At 37.7% G+C, this 15,452-nt stretch overlaps 1 protein-coding gene across 1 annotated transcript in view; it reads right to left on the bottom strand.

Annotated features, from left to right (window-relative positions):
• Positions 1–2,031: 2,031 nt before the first annotated feature.
• Positions 2,032–15,452, bottom strand: part of LOC145999977 (splicing regulator SDE2) — a 28,682-nt gene continuing 15,261 nt past the window's right edge. Inside the window, exons 4-7 of the mRNA XM_083137272.1 lie at positions 10,351–10,520; positions 8,182–8,275; positions 4,536–4,754; positions 2,032–2,200 (exon numbers count right to left, since the gene is read on the bottom strand). Of these exons, the coding sequence (XP_082993398.1) occupies positions 2,185–2,200; positions 4,536–4,754; positions 8,182–8,275; positions 10,351–10,520 (499 nt within the window). The 3' untranslated portion in view covers positions 2,032–2,184. The remainder of the gene's footprint in view (positions 2,201–4,535; positions 4,755–8,181; positions 8,276–10,350; positions 10,521–15,452) is intronic.

The raw sequence follows: 15,452 nt of genomic DNA on the forward strand, positions 1-15,452 counted from the left end.
CCGTTTTCCACACTAAGTTATTCAAGGCGCTGTAGTTTGAATCAAGAACAGATGTGTGTGTGTGTGTATGTCACCAGGTCATAGAAATTGATGCGTCTGTGACAGTTTGCTAGATTGAAAACCGTAGACTTTATTCATGCTAAAATGGAGCGTGTGCTTATGAGCACCATTTCCTTTCCAAATTTAGAATTTTAGTCCTCTTGCTGTTTTTGCACTGCATGTACACTCCTGTTCAGAAAGTTGCACATACTTCCAACTGTATACAATGTGCCACTTTATGTGAACAGGATTGTACATAGTGAAGGAACATTGAACTCTTTTACAATGAAGGCAAAACTGATTTTGAAGGTACTCAGGATTCATAATTTTTCCAGGTATTTTTCAAGTCTAACTTGTTAATGAAGCTCTTAATGTGCTTTATTATAACAATTGTCTCCTCATTCCACGATCATGTACAGCCACCAGCAGTAAAAATGGGACACCTATATCCTGAAATACTAGCTTCCCTGCAAGGTGGTGTGTGTTGTGTAACTTTATGGCGATAGGAGGATTTCAATGGCAACTTCTACCACTGCAGTAGAGTTAGGCAACACACATAACACCTTGCAGGGAAGCAAGTACTTCAGGATATAGGTGTCCCATTTTTATTGCCTGTGACTACGTATATTAGGTTTTTTGTTTTACCAGAGTATGCATTTAAATTCAAGCCTGGAACAAGCTATACCTTTAGCATGTGATATTTTACTTGCGATTTCAATGTATTATTTTTGCCTAATCTAATCATTTTCAGCCATCACAGAGTTAGAACAATTGAGGCGTTGCAGATATGAAGCTCGAACTCAACACGTACGTTGTGAGGGAAATGCGTTTCAAGTTGCCAGGCACAGTGTGAACTCCACAAAAAACTTGGTGACTGTAGATCGGAATGTTTCATACATGATTTCCAAAGTTTTTGTGGAGTTCACCCTTCGTATCCGCAATGCCTTTATTCAACTCCACAGAGGTGGGCCAAAATTTTGATTCCATGAAGTCTCGGCAACATTGCGTCGCTTTTTGCAGATACATGCAAGTCATGCACACCAGCAAGAGACTTTGTAACCAAGTCGCAGCATCAGTTTTCAGACGTGAAGCAAATGTTATTGTTCTGACGACTTATTTCTTATGTTGTACAAGGATGAGTCTTTGAAGACAAAGTTATTTACTTGAACATACTTCATTGTCGTGCTGTAATTAATTTCGTAGTTTACTGTGGGGAAGTATAGAAAAATGACTAATAAATAATCAATCCCTCATACTCTCCATCCCACAAGAGCCAGTAAACAGTGCAATTGAATCCACAAACTCTTCAGGAATTTGCTTGAGTAGACAAAAATAAATCCCCTCCAAAATCCAGATTCCATCCCTAATTCAGGATGTGTTCAACATTTTGATTTGCAACCAGTCAAGTATAACTAAATTGCATAGAGGTATGCAAATTTCGTTTTTGATGAAAACACGAAATATGAAATAACATGCTTTAATGTTAATTTTTCTGAAAGGTGCGAGGCATTTTCCTACTCTGTTTTGTCACGAAATAATGTGAAATGAACTGCAAAATGCGAAATATACTCAAACATGAAATTTTCGGTTTATGTACCAACGTGACACTTTCTGAAGTCTGAAATATCCTGCGAATTATGCAATTCACGGAAAATTGATTAATTATTCTGTAAATATTTGAGAAGCAAAAATGGACCCCTTTATACAGGAATAAATTTAATACTATGGTAACTACATAAATGTGCAATTAGAAGGGATAAGTTTATTTGTAATAAGTGCAGTTTTTAAATCAAATTTAGGATTATATTCAGAATTTTAAAACCAAAATGTCATCGTACATAGCACTTTTGATGTGATTATGTATAACAAAAAAATTATATATTATTTACCACTTTTGAACCTGAAATAGACTGTTTTTGTACCGAAATTTTGTTTTTATTTACCAAAATTATGTGTGTCTATACATAGAACTTGAAAGGAAATACATTATTATGAGGAATCAATTATTTACTTCCAATAATAATATACACAAGCACATTTGTCTCAAGAGAAAAATCATATTTGTACTGTTAACATTTTACAATCTACCAGTAGTAAAAATATACAAAAATAATTTCTTTAAATTATCCATTATGCCAACAGTTATCAGCAGGAAACAGAGCTGAAAATGGAGAAATATGTTATTAGTGTCACATTATAATAAACACTGCATTCACTTGTAAACTAAATTTGATTTCTTTCCATGTTGATTGCTTTTCCATAGTGATGATTGGATTAATTAAACTTAGAAGCCCAGATATTTGCTTGTAGGAAAAATAAAATTGAGGGTACTACCATCATTAAAATTTCAGTATTACTATCCAAATGATGGATGTAATGTTAATTAGAAGTTTGAGCTACACTTAAGTTCCTGGAGCATTGATTAAAATCTGGCAAATTGACATTCCATTGATTCTTGAATGAAGTGGCCATGCAGGATATTGTAGTAAACTTAATATTTGCTAGTTCTCAGTACCTTGTTAGGCATTGCAGAAGCATGTGTGCGTTTCTGAACCATTTAGCAACAGGTTTTGTAAATCTATTGTTGTCTTGCTGGAATGGAAAAGTTTAAAAGCTATGACTGCTTCATCTGTCAAAATTGGGGAGAGGGATCAGAAGGTTTAACCTGGTTCTCCTCCCACCAAAAACGTAATTACTGTCTATTCTCTGTCAACAGGGGAGCTGAAAAACTTTCTGGTCCATACAAAGATGGTTTAAATGGACACAGTTGATAGGCTGACATGCAGGACTTGCGTAATGGTATTTGGAACATATTACTTTCACCAATTAAAGTGGAGTGTCAGAATTAAAAAATCAATTTAAAAATTCATGATCAACTCGCACATACAATACCCACCCAAATTATATCATATTCAGGTTTTCTGAGGATAACTTTTTAGGGACTTACCCGATCTCTATGAAATTTTCACAGCACTTTGAACACTCTATTATGTTACTGTAGCCAGCGTGGTGTGTAATGGGAAAAACCAGAATTGATTTTTTTCGCAGATTTTCGAAAATTGTGATTTTCCGTATTTTTTTAATCTTCATTTTAGAAGATCTCAATCTGTAACTGTTTTGTTGAAGTGTATTATAATAATCATTTCATTGATGAGTAAAACAAAGCAAACGCTCGATCTCACCAAGGCGCAACAAGATGCGATTGTGGCAGGCCATCGCCAAGGGAGGACTCAGAAGAAGCTGGCAGAGCAGTTTTCAATCAGCCAGTCGGCTGTGAGCAAACTTCTGAAGGGGTGGCGGGTCCATGGAGAATACGTGAAGAAGGAGAAGACTGGGAGACCACGCATCACAGACCGTGTCGCAGATAGGAACATACTGCGCTTGTCTCGGGAAAATCCCCTATTTACTGCAGTGCATATTGGATGGGAATTAGCGAGTGCAGCACATCGCCAGCCATCCATACGGACGATACAGAAGAGGCTGAAGGCAGCCGGATTGAATGGACATTGGCCAGTTAAGAAACCACTTGTCTCCGAGAAGAATAAGAAGGCACATGTCTAGTGGGCCAAGGCACATCTGAACTGGACTCGTCGTGAGTGGAATACCGTAATCTGGAGTGACGAATCGAAGTATCTACTGTTCGGGACTGACGGCATACAGTGGGTACGACGTCCTACAGGCACCAGATTCCACCATAAGTATCAGCTTCCTACAGTCAAGCACGGTGGTGGATCGGTCATGGTGTGGGGTGCTTCTCTACCCTCGGCACTGGCTGCCTGGAAAGCATCAATGGAATCATGGATCGGCATGTCTACAAGAACATCCTGGAAAATACCATGCTGCCGTGGGCACGTCGCAGCATGGGCAGAAAATGGGTTGTCCAACAAGACAATGACCCTAAGCACCGATCGAAGGATGTCACAGGGTGGTTTGTGCAGCACAGTGTGCCGGTTATGGAGTAGCCGAGCCAGAGTCCTGATCTGAACCCAATAGAACACCTCTGGTAGGAGCTCAGCCGACGTCTCCGAGGCACCAGAGCCACTTCTGCGGATGACAAGTTCAGACAGCTGAAGGAGGAGTGGGAGAAGATCGAACAGTCTGTCATCGATATTCTCCTCGATTCCATGCCACGTAGATGCCAAGCTGTGATTGATAGCAAGGGATTTCCTACGAAGTATTAACTGGTTGTTCACGTTGAAGTTGTTAGAGCACAGGAGAATAGATATAGTAGGATAATTTTGAGTGTAATAATGATGACTAGTATTTTGCTGCTTTGCCCAAAATGACAAAATAAATTCTGTAAAATTTGAAGATGAGTTTTCGATGCTGTATACCGTTTCAACTGTGATATACCTCACTAATAATATGTCGAAATTAGCAGATGAGTTGAAGTAGGTTCAAATAAGTTGTCCTCTAAAAACTAAAATATGATATAATTTGGGCAGGTACTGTATTTATTGCATGAACCTGACAAGAATTCTTGTTGCAACTCTTACCTTGGCAATGGAAACTCTTCTTTTATCTTGGGTTCGACATCAGGTGTTGAACTTTCTTTGCTTTCACCCGAATCAGGAAGAGGATCTGGAAGTAATCTAATATCTGTTTTTTTATCTTCACTGGAATCTTCCGAACTCCTGCTCTCTGCTGCAACAGGCTGAGCACCCTCCTCGTCAGACAACTCATCGGAGCTAAGATCATCTTCTATGTCATCGATCCTGGAAAAATATTAGAAAACATATGAATTTATCATTGAATCAGTGTCTGTGTGGAATTTTTCTCAACCCTAACTTACCCGTGCCATACGAGAAACTTACCTGAGGGAGGGAGGCTCACAGCCCACACTTTTTATTGTCACTAAAATTCAAGAAACAATTTTGTTATCGAACCACTGCTTCCTTTGTTGATTATATTAAATTAAATTATAATTAGAAACAATATCATGAAAATTTCCCCCCAATAATCTTTCTCTCTCTCCCAATTTTAAAGGGAGAAAAAATGTGTTCTATATAATATGGGAGAGAAAGATTATTGGGGGGGGGGATTTTCGTGATATTGTTTCTAATTATAATTCAATTTAATATAACTCATCTTATGTAATAATATGAACCTCTCCTTTTAATTTAAATGAAAGTTTTATTCTGGCATGGTTTATAATAATTAAAAAAAAACAAGTATTGCACGAGTGCTACACATATTTAACCCTCCCGTTTCCAAGCTTTTCGACACCTTTATTTTACCAAACTGGGTATTTTGACTACCACAATACAATTTTGTGATTTAGTGTATTATTTGTTTTTAGATTCTGTTATTTTCAATGAATAGCTTTATTTAGTATTGAAATTCAGTTTTTCAAATTATTAAAAGTATTTAAACTGAACATAAACACTGTATGGTACCACTAGTGCAGCATTGCCATGTATGCGTGCTCTAATTCAACTCAACAATAGTAACCTGAAACAATAGAGAACAATATATGTAATTTGAGCTAAACAATGGATGTATGGTAAAACTCAACCATGGAAAAATTAAATAACGAAGATGAATGAGAGACATATTTCGTAAAACCTTCATTTTTGACAAATAAGAAGATAAGACATTCATACCAAGCAGGGTAGTCTCACAACCCCACCAATATATCCCATCAATAATAACTAAAAACAAAAAAAATTGGGTCAGTCACGAGTGTAAATACAATTTCAATCATTTTAAGACAAAGTCATTAAACCACAAGTATGTAGCTCTTCAGATAAAATTATTATAGGGAAAAATCAACCTGGGGTAGTTAGAATACCCCGCTTGGTAATGCGAGGGCTAATCAGTTGCTAAAACTCACAAAACCAAACTACAAAAATTACCACCATTGCCAACCAATTGTACACTGTCACTGGCACGAGTGTAAAATAACACACATTCAAAGATGGTGCATGATAGGGTCACAAAGTGCATTTTGCCAATTACATGACATTTATATTTTTATGAACAAAAGTAATACAGAAATATTGAGAATACCCTAGGGCAGTGGAGCCACCCCCATGGCGCAGTGGTTGCGTCATTGCCTTGTAATCAAGGGGTCCCGGGTTCGATACCCGGTGGAGGCACAAGTGGTTCGGATTCCACTTTAAACTGTAGGTCCAGTCCCGATTAGCCTTACTGCGCATAAAGTGGACTTAAAACACCAACTCAAACCTAGGGCAGTGGTTCACAAAGTGTGCTGTGGCTGGCTTACAGAGGTGCTGTGAAATGTTCCAATATTTTCACTGAAATGACAATGTTTTTTACACATACAATGTTTCTGAACTTCAAATATGTGTTTATTTTTAACTTAAGCCAAGCAACCTAACCACACTGAGCATTGCAAGTGTTATATAGGTCTACATTCTGACTTGGGTGCTATGAAAAATCTGCAGCTAGGGTTAATTAAACAACAAATATGAAGCAAAATATCAGGTGATTAAGGAGTGAACAGTAGAAAAAATAAAACAGCTAAGATACCAGCTACAGTGTACATAGACATCTGTACAAATGCGATATTATAGTGATTTACTAACAAGGAATTCCTTGAATTATGTAGGAAGAGAATGTGAATTTTTCTCTACAAACACTGAAAACAACGAAAGCAGGAAGATTATCAGAGGCAACTTCCCAACCAAAGCAACAAGTGACCTCAAACTGCACACACCAGAACACGGAATACGTCCAATCTGAGTGTCACTTCGGTCTGAAAACTCCTAAACGTTGTAAACCAATAATTTGTCCCTAAAGGTGCAGTGAACTTTGTCCAAGTGTTTGGAAATTTTCCAGAATACTAAGATTGGAAAATTGTCATGTGATCTTTCACTTGGTGAAGGGGTTTTAGAACAAAAAGATTAAAGTCTTCCTGCTGTTGAAAGGCATTTTAATCACATTTAAGTTAGAAATTAAATTTATAAAGTGTGAAATCTCCTCTCATCTCACTTGGCGTATTACACAAATTAGCAAATATATTCCATGATCACTGAGACGTAATAGTTTTACTTTCATTTATCACATGTAATTCACATAAGCAAATGATTGACCACTGCAGCACAACTGAAGCATCTTAAAAAAATGAAAAATAATAAATTTGACGATTTGGATTCCTTTCAGAACCTTTCTTCAAGTGACTGAAGACTTCAGAAACTTATTTAAAGCAAGAAAAGCGGACTTGCATATAATTACATTTTGCACATTTTTTTTAATGAATAGAATTATCTGTGAGTATGTGGTCTGAAAATTAATTCTTACTGCTTAAGATAAATAAAATGAATGTTTTTGTGTGATAATTAAACCAGGGATTCATTAGTATCCACTGGTAGGCAAGTAAGAATGTTAATAATATTACTAATCTGATGTTTCTAAAAATAACCTGCAGTTTAGTGTAAAATTCTTGTCATACTTTCTTTTAATGATTATAAAGGTGTAATTCGTGTTCTATAAAGTAAATGTCTGAACACATCTATCTTTATAAATGGCAAAAATCAACCAGTCACCTGGTTACAGTACATGCATTTAAGACTTCACGGAACATGTACAATTTTTGTACCACATTGGTATCAGTACATTATGTGTATATGCATATCAACCAGTGTATCAATATTGGTAAAAATTTCATATTGGGCTACATCATATCCACACAGATTTATTTTGTTCAATTGAAGCAAGTTAAGGTACTTTTCAAATTCTGTTTTTTGTGCCTCATGCAATTTTTTCCCCAGTTCAGGCAGCTCCGTGCACACTCAGCATCGTATAAGGTGTGTACCTGGAGGAAACTCTGGGGGTTAAAGTCAGATGGTGCTGATCACATCACTCCCAACTTCGGCCACAAGAAAGTGTGAGGCCCTAACTCCACACCCCCTATATGCCTTCATGGCATGGTGGAAGCACAGGGGAGCACTTAACTTTCACCTTTTATTTACATGTAATTTTAATTTTGTCCATTGTTGACCACATAATCACAAATAATTATAAATTTATAAATAAATGTTTAAAATGTAATACATGCTACTTCTTTATTCCTGCTTCGGATTAATTTCTGAAGCCTTCAAATCTTGAAGAATCGATCTGAAACTAATCCAATCTGCCAAACAGTTTCACGTGACGTAGAGAATTATTAAATCTACCAACCACAAGCAACGTTTCTTTTTCTTCTTTGGGTCATCTGTACTTGTCGCCTTACGTTTGTCCCCCACTGAAACTCCCGATGTTGAAGCTTTGAATCCTGAAATACAACAAAATCAATCAAAAAATGTGTATTAACATTCTTATTAATATGTGAGAATGAAATCTGGAACTATTGTAGCTACGAAAAGTGCAGAGATTGAAGTGTTCAAGCAGGATTTTTGCCCGCTGATCGTAAAGAATTTTTACTTGAAAGCTTGCGTTGATCAACGAGCAAAATGTACTAAAAAAATAATACGTGCACATTTTTTTTATTATGCCAATACTTGCATTATCACCCAAATCAAAACAGTCAGTCATCTTAGTAGCTGAGCACGTTGAGTACTGATACACAGTTTCACTAACAAACAGGTCCCAGGTTCCAGTTATGGACATACCTTCAATTGTGTCCCTTCATCAATTTCATCATCATCAAGATTAACATAATGAGAGAAAAAAGCTAAGTAAAATTACAAAAAGTAAGAGTTACAACAGGAACTGAGTGGTCCACTCAATACGGTACCTATTTTTGAGACTGTATCTATTTGTTCCTGTTCAAGGTAGCTCTGTTTATGCAGTTCCTCATAAAATGAGTAGCTGGAGGAGGAGTGAAGGCAGCCAGAGCATGGTGTTCATCACAACACCTCCACAATGCCTGTGGTCGTTACTTTGTGGAGCCCATACCTTCAAACTCCCTATGAGTCTCCATCGCCTATTGCAATGTGAAGGGAAAGCTTAAGTTTTACAAGCTACAACAGGTGAAAATATACAGGATTTGTCCAATAAGTATCAGGATTGATTTTGTCCGGCCAATGGGAAGGGGAGGAGGGCAGTCACTGTGGGTGGGATCGGTGTTGCGGGATGTCACCTGAGCTAGGAGAGACAGCTCAGTTGCTTCCGAGCCTTTTGAGTGTGTAGGTCGCGCCTGAAGGGAAAGTGTGTTTAGTGCTCGCGTCGAGAGTCAAGATGCAGCGAACCATCAAGCAGTGTTGTGGAATCAAATTTTGTGTTAAACTGAACAAATCTGCTACGGAGACTTTTGATATGATCCGTAAGGCTTACAAGGACGAAGCCATGTCGGGAACGCATGTTTTTGAGTAGCATAAAAAATTCAAAGATGGCCAGGAAGATGTCGAAGACTAACAACGTGCTGGACGTCCGACATCGATCCGAAATGCTGAAAATCTGGCCAAAATGCGAGAACTTCTGAACAGTGAACAGTTAAGTGTTCGTTAGATAGCACAGGAGTTAAATTTACTGAAATCCACTGTGCATTCAATTGTGACCGATGATGATTAGGGTCCGCCGCGTCCGAAGGAAGATCGCCGATTCCTGGCTGCTGCATCACGACAATGCGCCCAGTCACACGTGGCTAATTGTGAGGGAGGCACTGGCCAACATTGTGCACAATACCCTACAGTCCAGATATGGCTCCCCCGACTTCTTTTTTTCCCTCGGATCAAAAGGAGCCTGAAAGGACATCGTTTTGGGACGATAGAGGTGGTCGAAGCAGCTTCAACAGGGTGCCTGAACAGCCTTGAGGTTGCAGACTTCCAGGGGTGTATGAAGAGTGGAAAAAGTGCTGGCAGGAGGGTCATTGAAGAATGTTAACACACTGTACATATATCTTCAATAAATTTCTTTTCACGACTTCAGTCCTGATACTAATTGGACAAACCCTGTATTATCTCCGAACTCTTGTTTAGTAATTATGCCAAAGTGCACAAAAAATAGTTATGCAATGACATAAAACATGTGCAGTCTTGCTGGCTTCGACTTCCTGGTTTCTTTGGGTTTTTAATGTTTTAACAATATGCAACATTTGCTCTTTTAAATTTTATTTAGCATCACAATTCTGTCACTGTTTGGCTAATTGTAATTATGAGGATGAGTGATGAGTAGATAAAATCGATGATCGGACACTTGCAAGAATGCAGAAACTTTGGTGGCAAGATCGAACCATATCTAGTCGTTACTACCAATAACACGTGGCATGAAGTTCAATCTTCTTTTTTCAACTTTTTTTAAAAAAGAAAATGTGACAGTAGATCGATCACTAGTGTACAAGGCTCTCAAAAGTCAATTGCGACCAGCTTTAACATGCTTTGCACATAACAAGAAAAGCATGACAAATACCTTGCTCAACAGCATCATAAACTTTCTCTGTGAGTTCAGTTCTAGCTTGGTCGTACTCTTCATCTTTGAAGTCATGTTTCGGTTCTGCCACAAGACGCTCAAGCTTCTGCCTCCTCCTCTCGGCTGCTTCTTTCTCTCTCTCTGCCTGCTGGGCTATCCACTTCTTTAGCCTGGGGAGAGAGGGAATGTATTACACAGACCTAGCATTATAATCACACAGTACACTTAATTCAGGCTGAACTGATACCGATGTATCGGAAAGTATGGCTTGGAATTTATTTACCAATACTCCTGGCATTTTGATCTTTCACGGACTCCAAAATGTTGAAGGACACTTTCGCTGAGTCTAATTATCCTGAAAATTATGCAAAATTCGGTTTTTTATTTTGCACCATTTCTGAATGTAAAGATGATTTTTTTTAAAAAATAACAACATGTAATTTAATATTTTGGTGTAAATCCTGAATATTTTAAAGCAAACTCTCGAGTGGAATACTTACACACAAATGTTACCCAGTATTTTGAATAACTTATAATTATTACAATTTTCACGTATCGGTGGGAATCAGCAAGAGCATCGGCATCAGTTCAAAGTGGTATTGGCTCAGCCCTAACAATTTTTTCACTGAGTTACAGGAATATAGGTATTATGTAGAACATATATTTCCAGCCAACCAAAAATTCCAAATGATATAAGTAGTTGTATTTGCTATAATACCAGGACCGGAAAGTATGAACCCCCCTCAAGCAGATTTGGCTACACTTAAAACAAGCTCAACATGCCCATATGAGCTTTTTGCTCAAGTGTGGAATCTTGTCTAATCCAAGATTTTTGTAAAAAATGCCCTCGGGAATTTCTCGGAAAGTATGAACCCCCTCAGATTGATTTGCCTATACTTATAAAAGGCACTTCTGTGAGATTGTTGTCCATAAATTTGTTAAAAATATGCCCCTCTTGATATTTTTTTTGGCCACACTTAAAACTAGGCCACCCACACCCATACACACCCACCTATACACACCTACACCCACCCACACCCACCCACACATATTTACTTCCGGTCCACTTCCGGTTTAAGTTCAATTGGACACCAGGCTCATCTTGCATATCTAGTACTAAGACAATGCAATATGCAGAGACCCTCTAGAATTGCTCCGTGACTCTCTCATTTCTTACATCATAAACATATGATTTTTCCCCTATGAGAATAACACTACAAATGGTGTCATCAGGTAAAGCCTCATGGAATTCACAGATAATTTTAATGTTTGTCCTGTCATTCACCACAACCTGTTTTCTTTTTGAAGTGTTGATGACAAACATGGGTCTCTGTGCCTTGAATTCATCTGGTGTGTAATACATGTCAGTATTGCCAGTAGTGACCCTTTTGAATGCCGTAAATGCCTCATATAATTTGAGGAAATCATTCTTGGACATGTCTAAATTGTAATTTTCTCTAGGGAATACCTCATTTCTGCCATTTTTAAGATATATGTTCTTGATGTTGCAGTTATCAAATCTACTTGAATTTTTTTCCTGATTATTGTGTCTTCCAGTCTGAAACAGTACCACCACAAAATCAGGCATGTAATATTGAATACTGGAGAATGAATTTGTAGCATCAAACTCATAATAAGAACCAGTTGCGGGCTTCTGTACACATTGATATGTATAAAATTGCAGAGGAATCTGTGGATTTTTTATTATATCAGCTTTGTATTTAAGAGCATAACTGGCCTCATATTCAACAACAGGGATTCTTAGCTCCATAGTCTGAATAATGCATTTGCCTGCATCTGGTAAGGTATTAGGCAGAGCTTCTCCTGTAGAGTTTAATGTACTGTACCTCATCAAAGCATTATTATCATTTGCAGCTCTTCTAAATGTAATTCTTAAACCACCCTTCCACATAATATCTTTGTAATCTGAGAAGAATCCTGGCAACAGGCGCATGGGGAACAGCACAGTGTGGTTCTTAGATAATATCTTATCACCAGCCTCAAATCCACCTATTTTGTAGTAAGAAGCCTCGGTTTTGGATAATTTTAGAGTGGCCAAAGCTGTGGAGGTAATGCCGGGATAATCTATTCTGTTTATAACAACACCATGCTTTCTGATCTCAATTTCAGAGAACAGATGCGGCACAAAATTGTCCACCAATCTTATATTTGAATTTGCCGGATAATCTGTTCCATCGAGCTTTACAACATCAAATTTGATGTATAGATCTGCTCTGTGGGGGTGTATAAATCCATCCCCTACATCAAGATCAACCTCAATCTCTGTGTTGGGTTGATTTAAATTTGCAAATGTCCTCCTGTTTGGGGGGAATGATTGTAGCTCATAACTCTCAATATTTTCCATTGTATGTATTTTTATTTAAATATTAATCTCTATGATTGCAGTTGTTGTGGCTCCAGCAAAATCAACTAATTCTTCTTTTTCATTAGTGACCATCAATTCAATATTATCTATTCTATTATGGCACACAGGAAAATATAATGTTGGGGATGGATTGTAGATGATTGGCTCCATAAATTCAGAATTAGGTTTGAATGTTGCAATGATGCCAGTTTGTTTGTGAGTGCCCATGCCATTTGATTTGGTGATCATACCCTCAGCCACATTACAGTGAATATTCAGAGTCTCTATGGCTAAGAATTTGGGTATATTCATAGCAGTGTGTTTGATGGCCGGTTCAAGTTTTGTGTTGTTCTCAAAGCCTAACAGCTCTCCTATAGTACCCAGATCCACTGTTTCTGTAGCAGATACAATCTCTACTCTGTGAGTGACAGAATTTTGACTTAACACTACACCTCTGGGTAATTGAGCATTTAGAGTGGATAGATTATATTGCCCTGGAGTGATGACAATTTTTTGATCCCCTACTGCAATTTTGTTGTTGTGGTGTGTAATATTAGGGATCAAGTACATGCCGTAAAATGCTCTGAGAGCTATTGTTTTGGGATACACTATATCATCATGCAATTTGAGTTTCAATATTGAATTTTGGCTGGTGAGATGGAATACCCCCATGATGTTTTAAATACCACAAGGCCTTTTGAAAATCTTCAATTGATGGTTTATTTATTTGAGACATATATCTCAGAACAGATAAACACAAATGTCCGCAATTAACATCTTTGAAATTTTGAACACGGGCATTATTGTAATAAAGATTAGCCGATTTTAGATATTTTATTAAATTTTCAGGTGGAACACCTCCAAATGAATCAAACACAAATGCCTCATCTTTTAAATATTTAAGATAACAAATCCAGTGAGTGCCCTGATTTTTGTACTCATCCAAATTAACAATGCCACACTCTTTGTTGAGTGGTTGTTCTGGTAAAGAATCAGACATGTACACACCTCTAAAATTTTTGATGCCCAGTGGCTTGATTAAAGCTTCAATATCTTGGTTTGTAAGCGGCTCTTGTTTTTTTTAAACTTATTCATGGCTCTCTTAACACCTTTGCCTTGTTTCTCTATGGCCAGGTTATGGCGCCTCTGCTCATCTAATTCTGCCTTATTTTTCTTGGCATCTATTACTGTTTTTGCTATGGCAGCTGATCCCCCAGCCAAGCTCCCAACAGCCCCGAGAGCAGCTAAGATGGCAGGGATAGTAAATATGAAACCCCCCACATGTGATTTTTTTCTTGATTGCTGTAATTTTTTTAATTGGGGGGTACTAAGCAACAATTTCATACCATGGCCCTTTGCAATACATGATTTTTTTTTCTTGCGCTGCTTTTTGGTCAAAAGGCTATCAATAGGCCCAAGAGATTTGAGACCTGCATAAGGTATTTGATACATAACACCCTTGGCCTTCATTGTAGGTTTATTATATACATATTCACAACCCCCACCCCAGTTTTTGTTTGGTGTTCATAGCTATGGTGGTTCCCAATGCTGCTATTTTTTCACTCAAAGAAGCATCTTTGCTTACAAATCTACCAAATGCAGCCTCTTCTAATTTCTTGTCTGCAACATGTCTCTTGTCAAGATCAGAATGTGTGTTGTATGCTATGTCATGGTCTCTACAAGCAGCATCTAGGGGATTTACACCAGGATCCCCTCTGTTTAATCTATGATCCAATTTTGTGCCTGGACCACAATACTGATAGCCTGGAATATGTAGTTCAAATGGCAGCTTGTTTATAATGTCATTAACCAGGCCCCGACCCTCAGAAATATTCCAAAATTTGGGGGGTAGAGTATTAATAATTTTTATAAGATATCCAATCCCCTTAGTGTCATTAACTATAAAATTAGACAATTTGATGCTTATCATGTCCATAATTCCAACCTTTTCATTGTAAAAATTGTGGTTGCCAGCATTTTCCTCCCCAGCTATCACCAATAACCTATCTACAAGTTTCCTGACATCATCAACCCACACAAATTCTTTAGGCAGGGTGTTGTATTGTTTGATTCCACTGCCAGTCTTGATCTGTGACCATATGGGCTTGATTAAATTATTGTATTTTGCCCCACTGCTAGACTTGACTCTTTTTTGTGTGGGATCATTGTTCTGGTATAGAGCATCTGATTTTATTAATATTTCTTTGTAATATTCATAATCTTGATCTGTATAGCTGCCAGGCCTTTTCCTAGTCATCAGTTCCCACAACCCAGGTGTTCCGGGGTACTTAACAAAAGCACCTTTTTCTCCGAGACGAGATTCTGAATATACAATCAGATCATCTCCCATAAATGTTACTCTGAAATTGCCAATTCTATGTATGATGCTGCCATCAAGCTCTGTGTCAGCATATAAGCCAAACACCTCATCTTTATTGTCTTTAGGTGTGGTTAAATATTTTTGTGCAAGAAGACCCAATTCAATAGGATCCTGAGTAGCTTCAATTCTTCTAGGAGCAATAGGACTAGGTGTATGAATACTGGAAAGTGGGGTGAATGGATAATCTAATATGTTTCTTGCAGCTACAGGTACAAGCTCTGTGATCAAATTTTGATTTTGCTCTGTAACAGTTTTGATATTCTTACCTAATTCACTAATAGCATCAATGATAGGCTGTTCTGTTTGTTTGTGTTGTTCATAAATTCCTCGGTTCTGTGATTTCCATCCCTTAAATCT

Source organism: Lepisma saccharinum, chromosome 16 (genome assembly GCF_977018435.1).
Source record: "Lepisma saccharinum chromosome 16, izLepSacc3.1, whole genome shotgun sequence".
NCBI classification, from domain to species: domain Eukaryota; kingdom Metazoa; phylum Arthropoda; class Insecta; order Zygentoma; family Lepismatidae; genus Lepisma; species Lepisma saccharinum.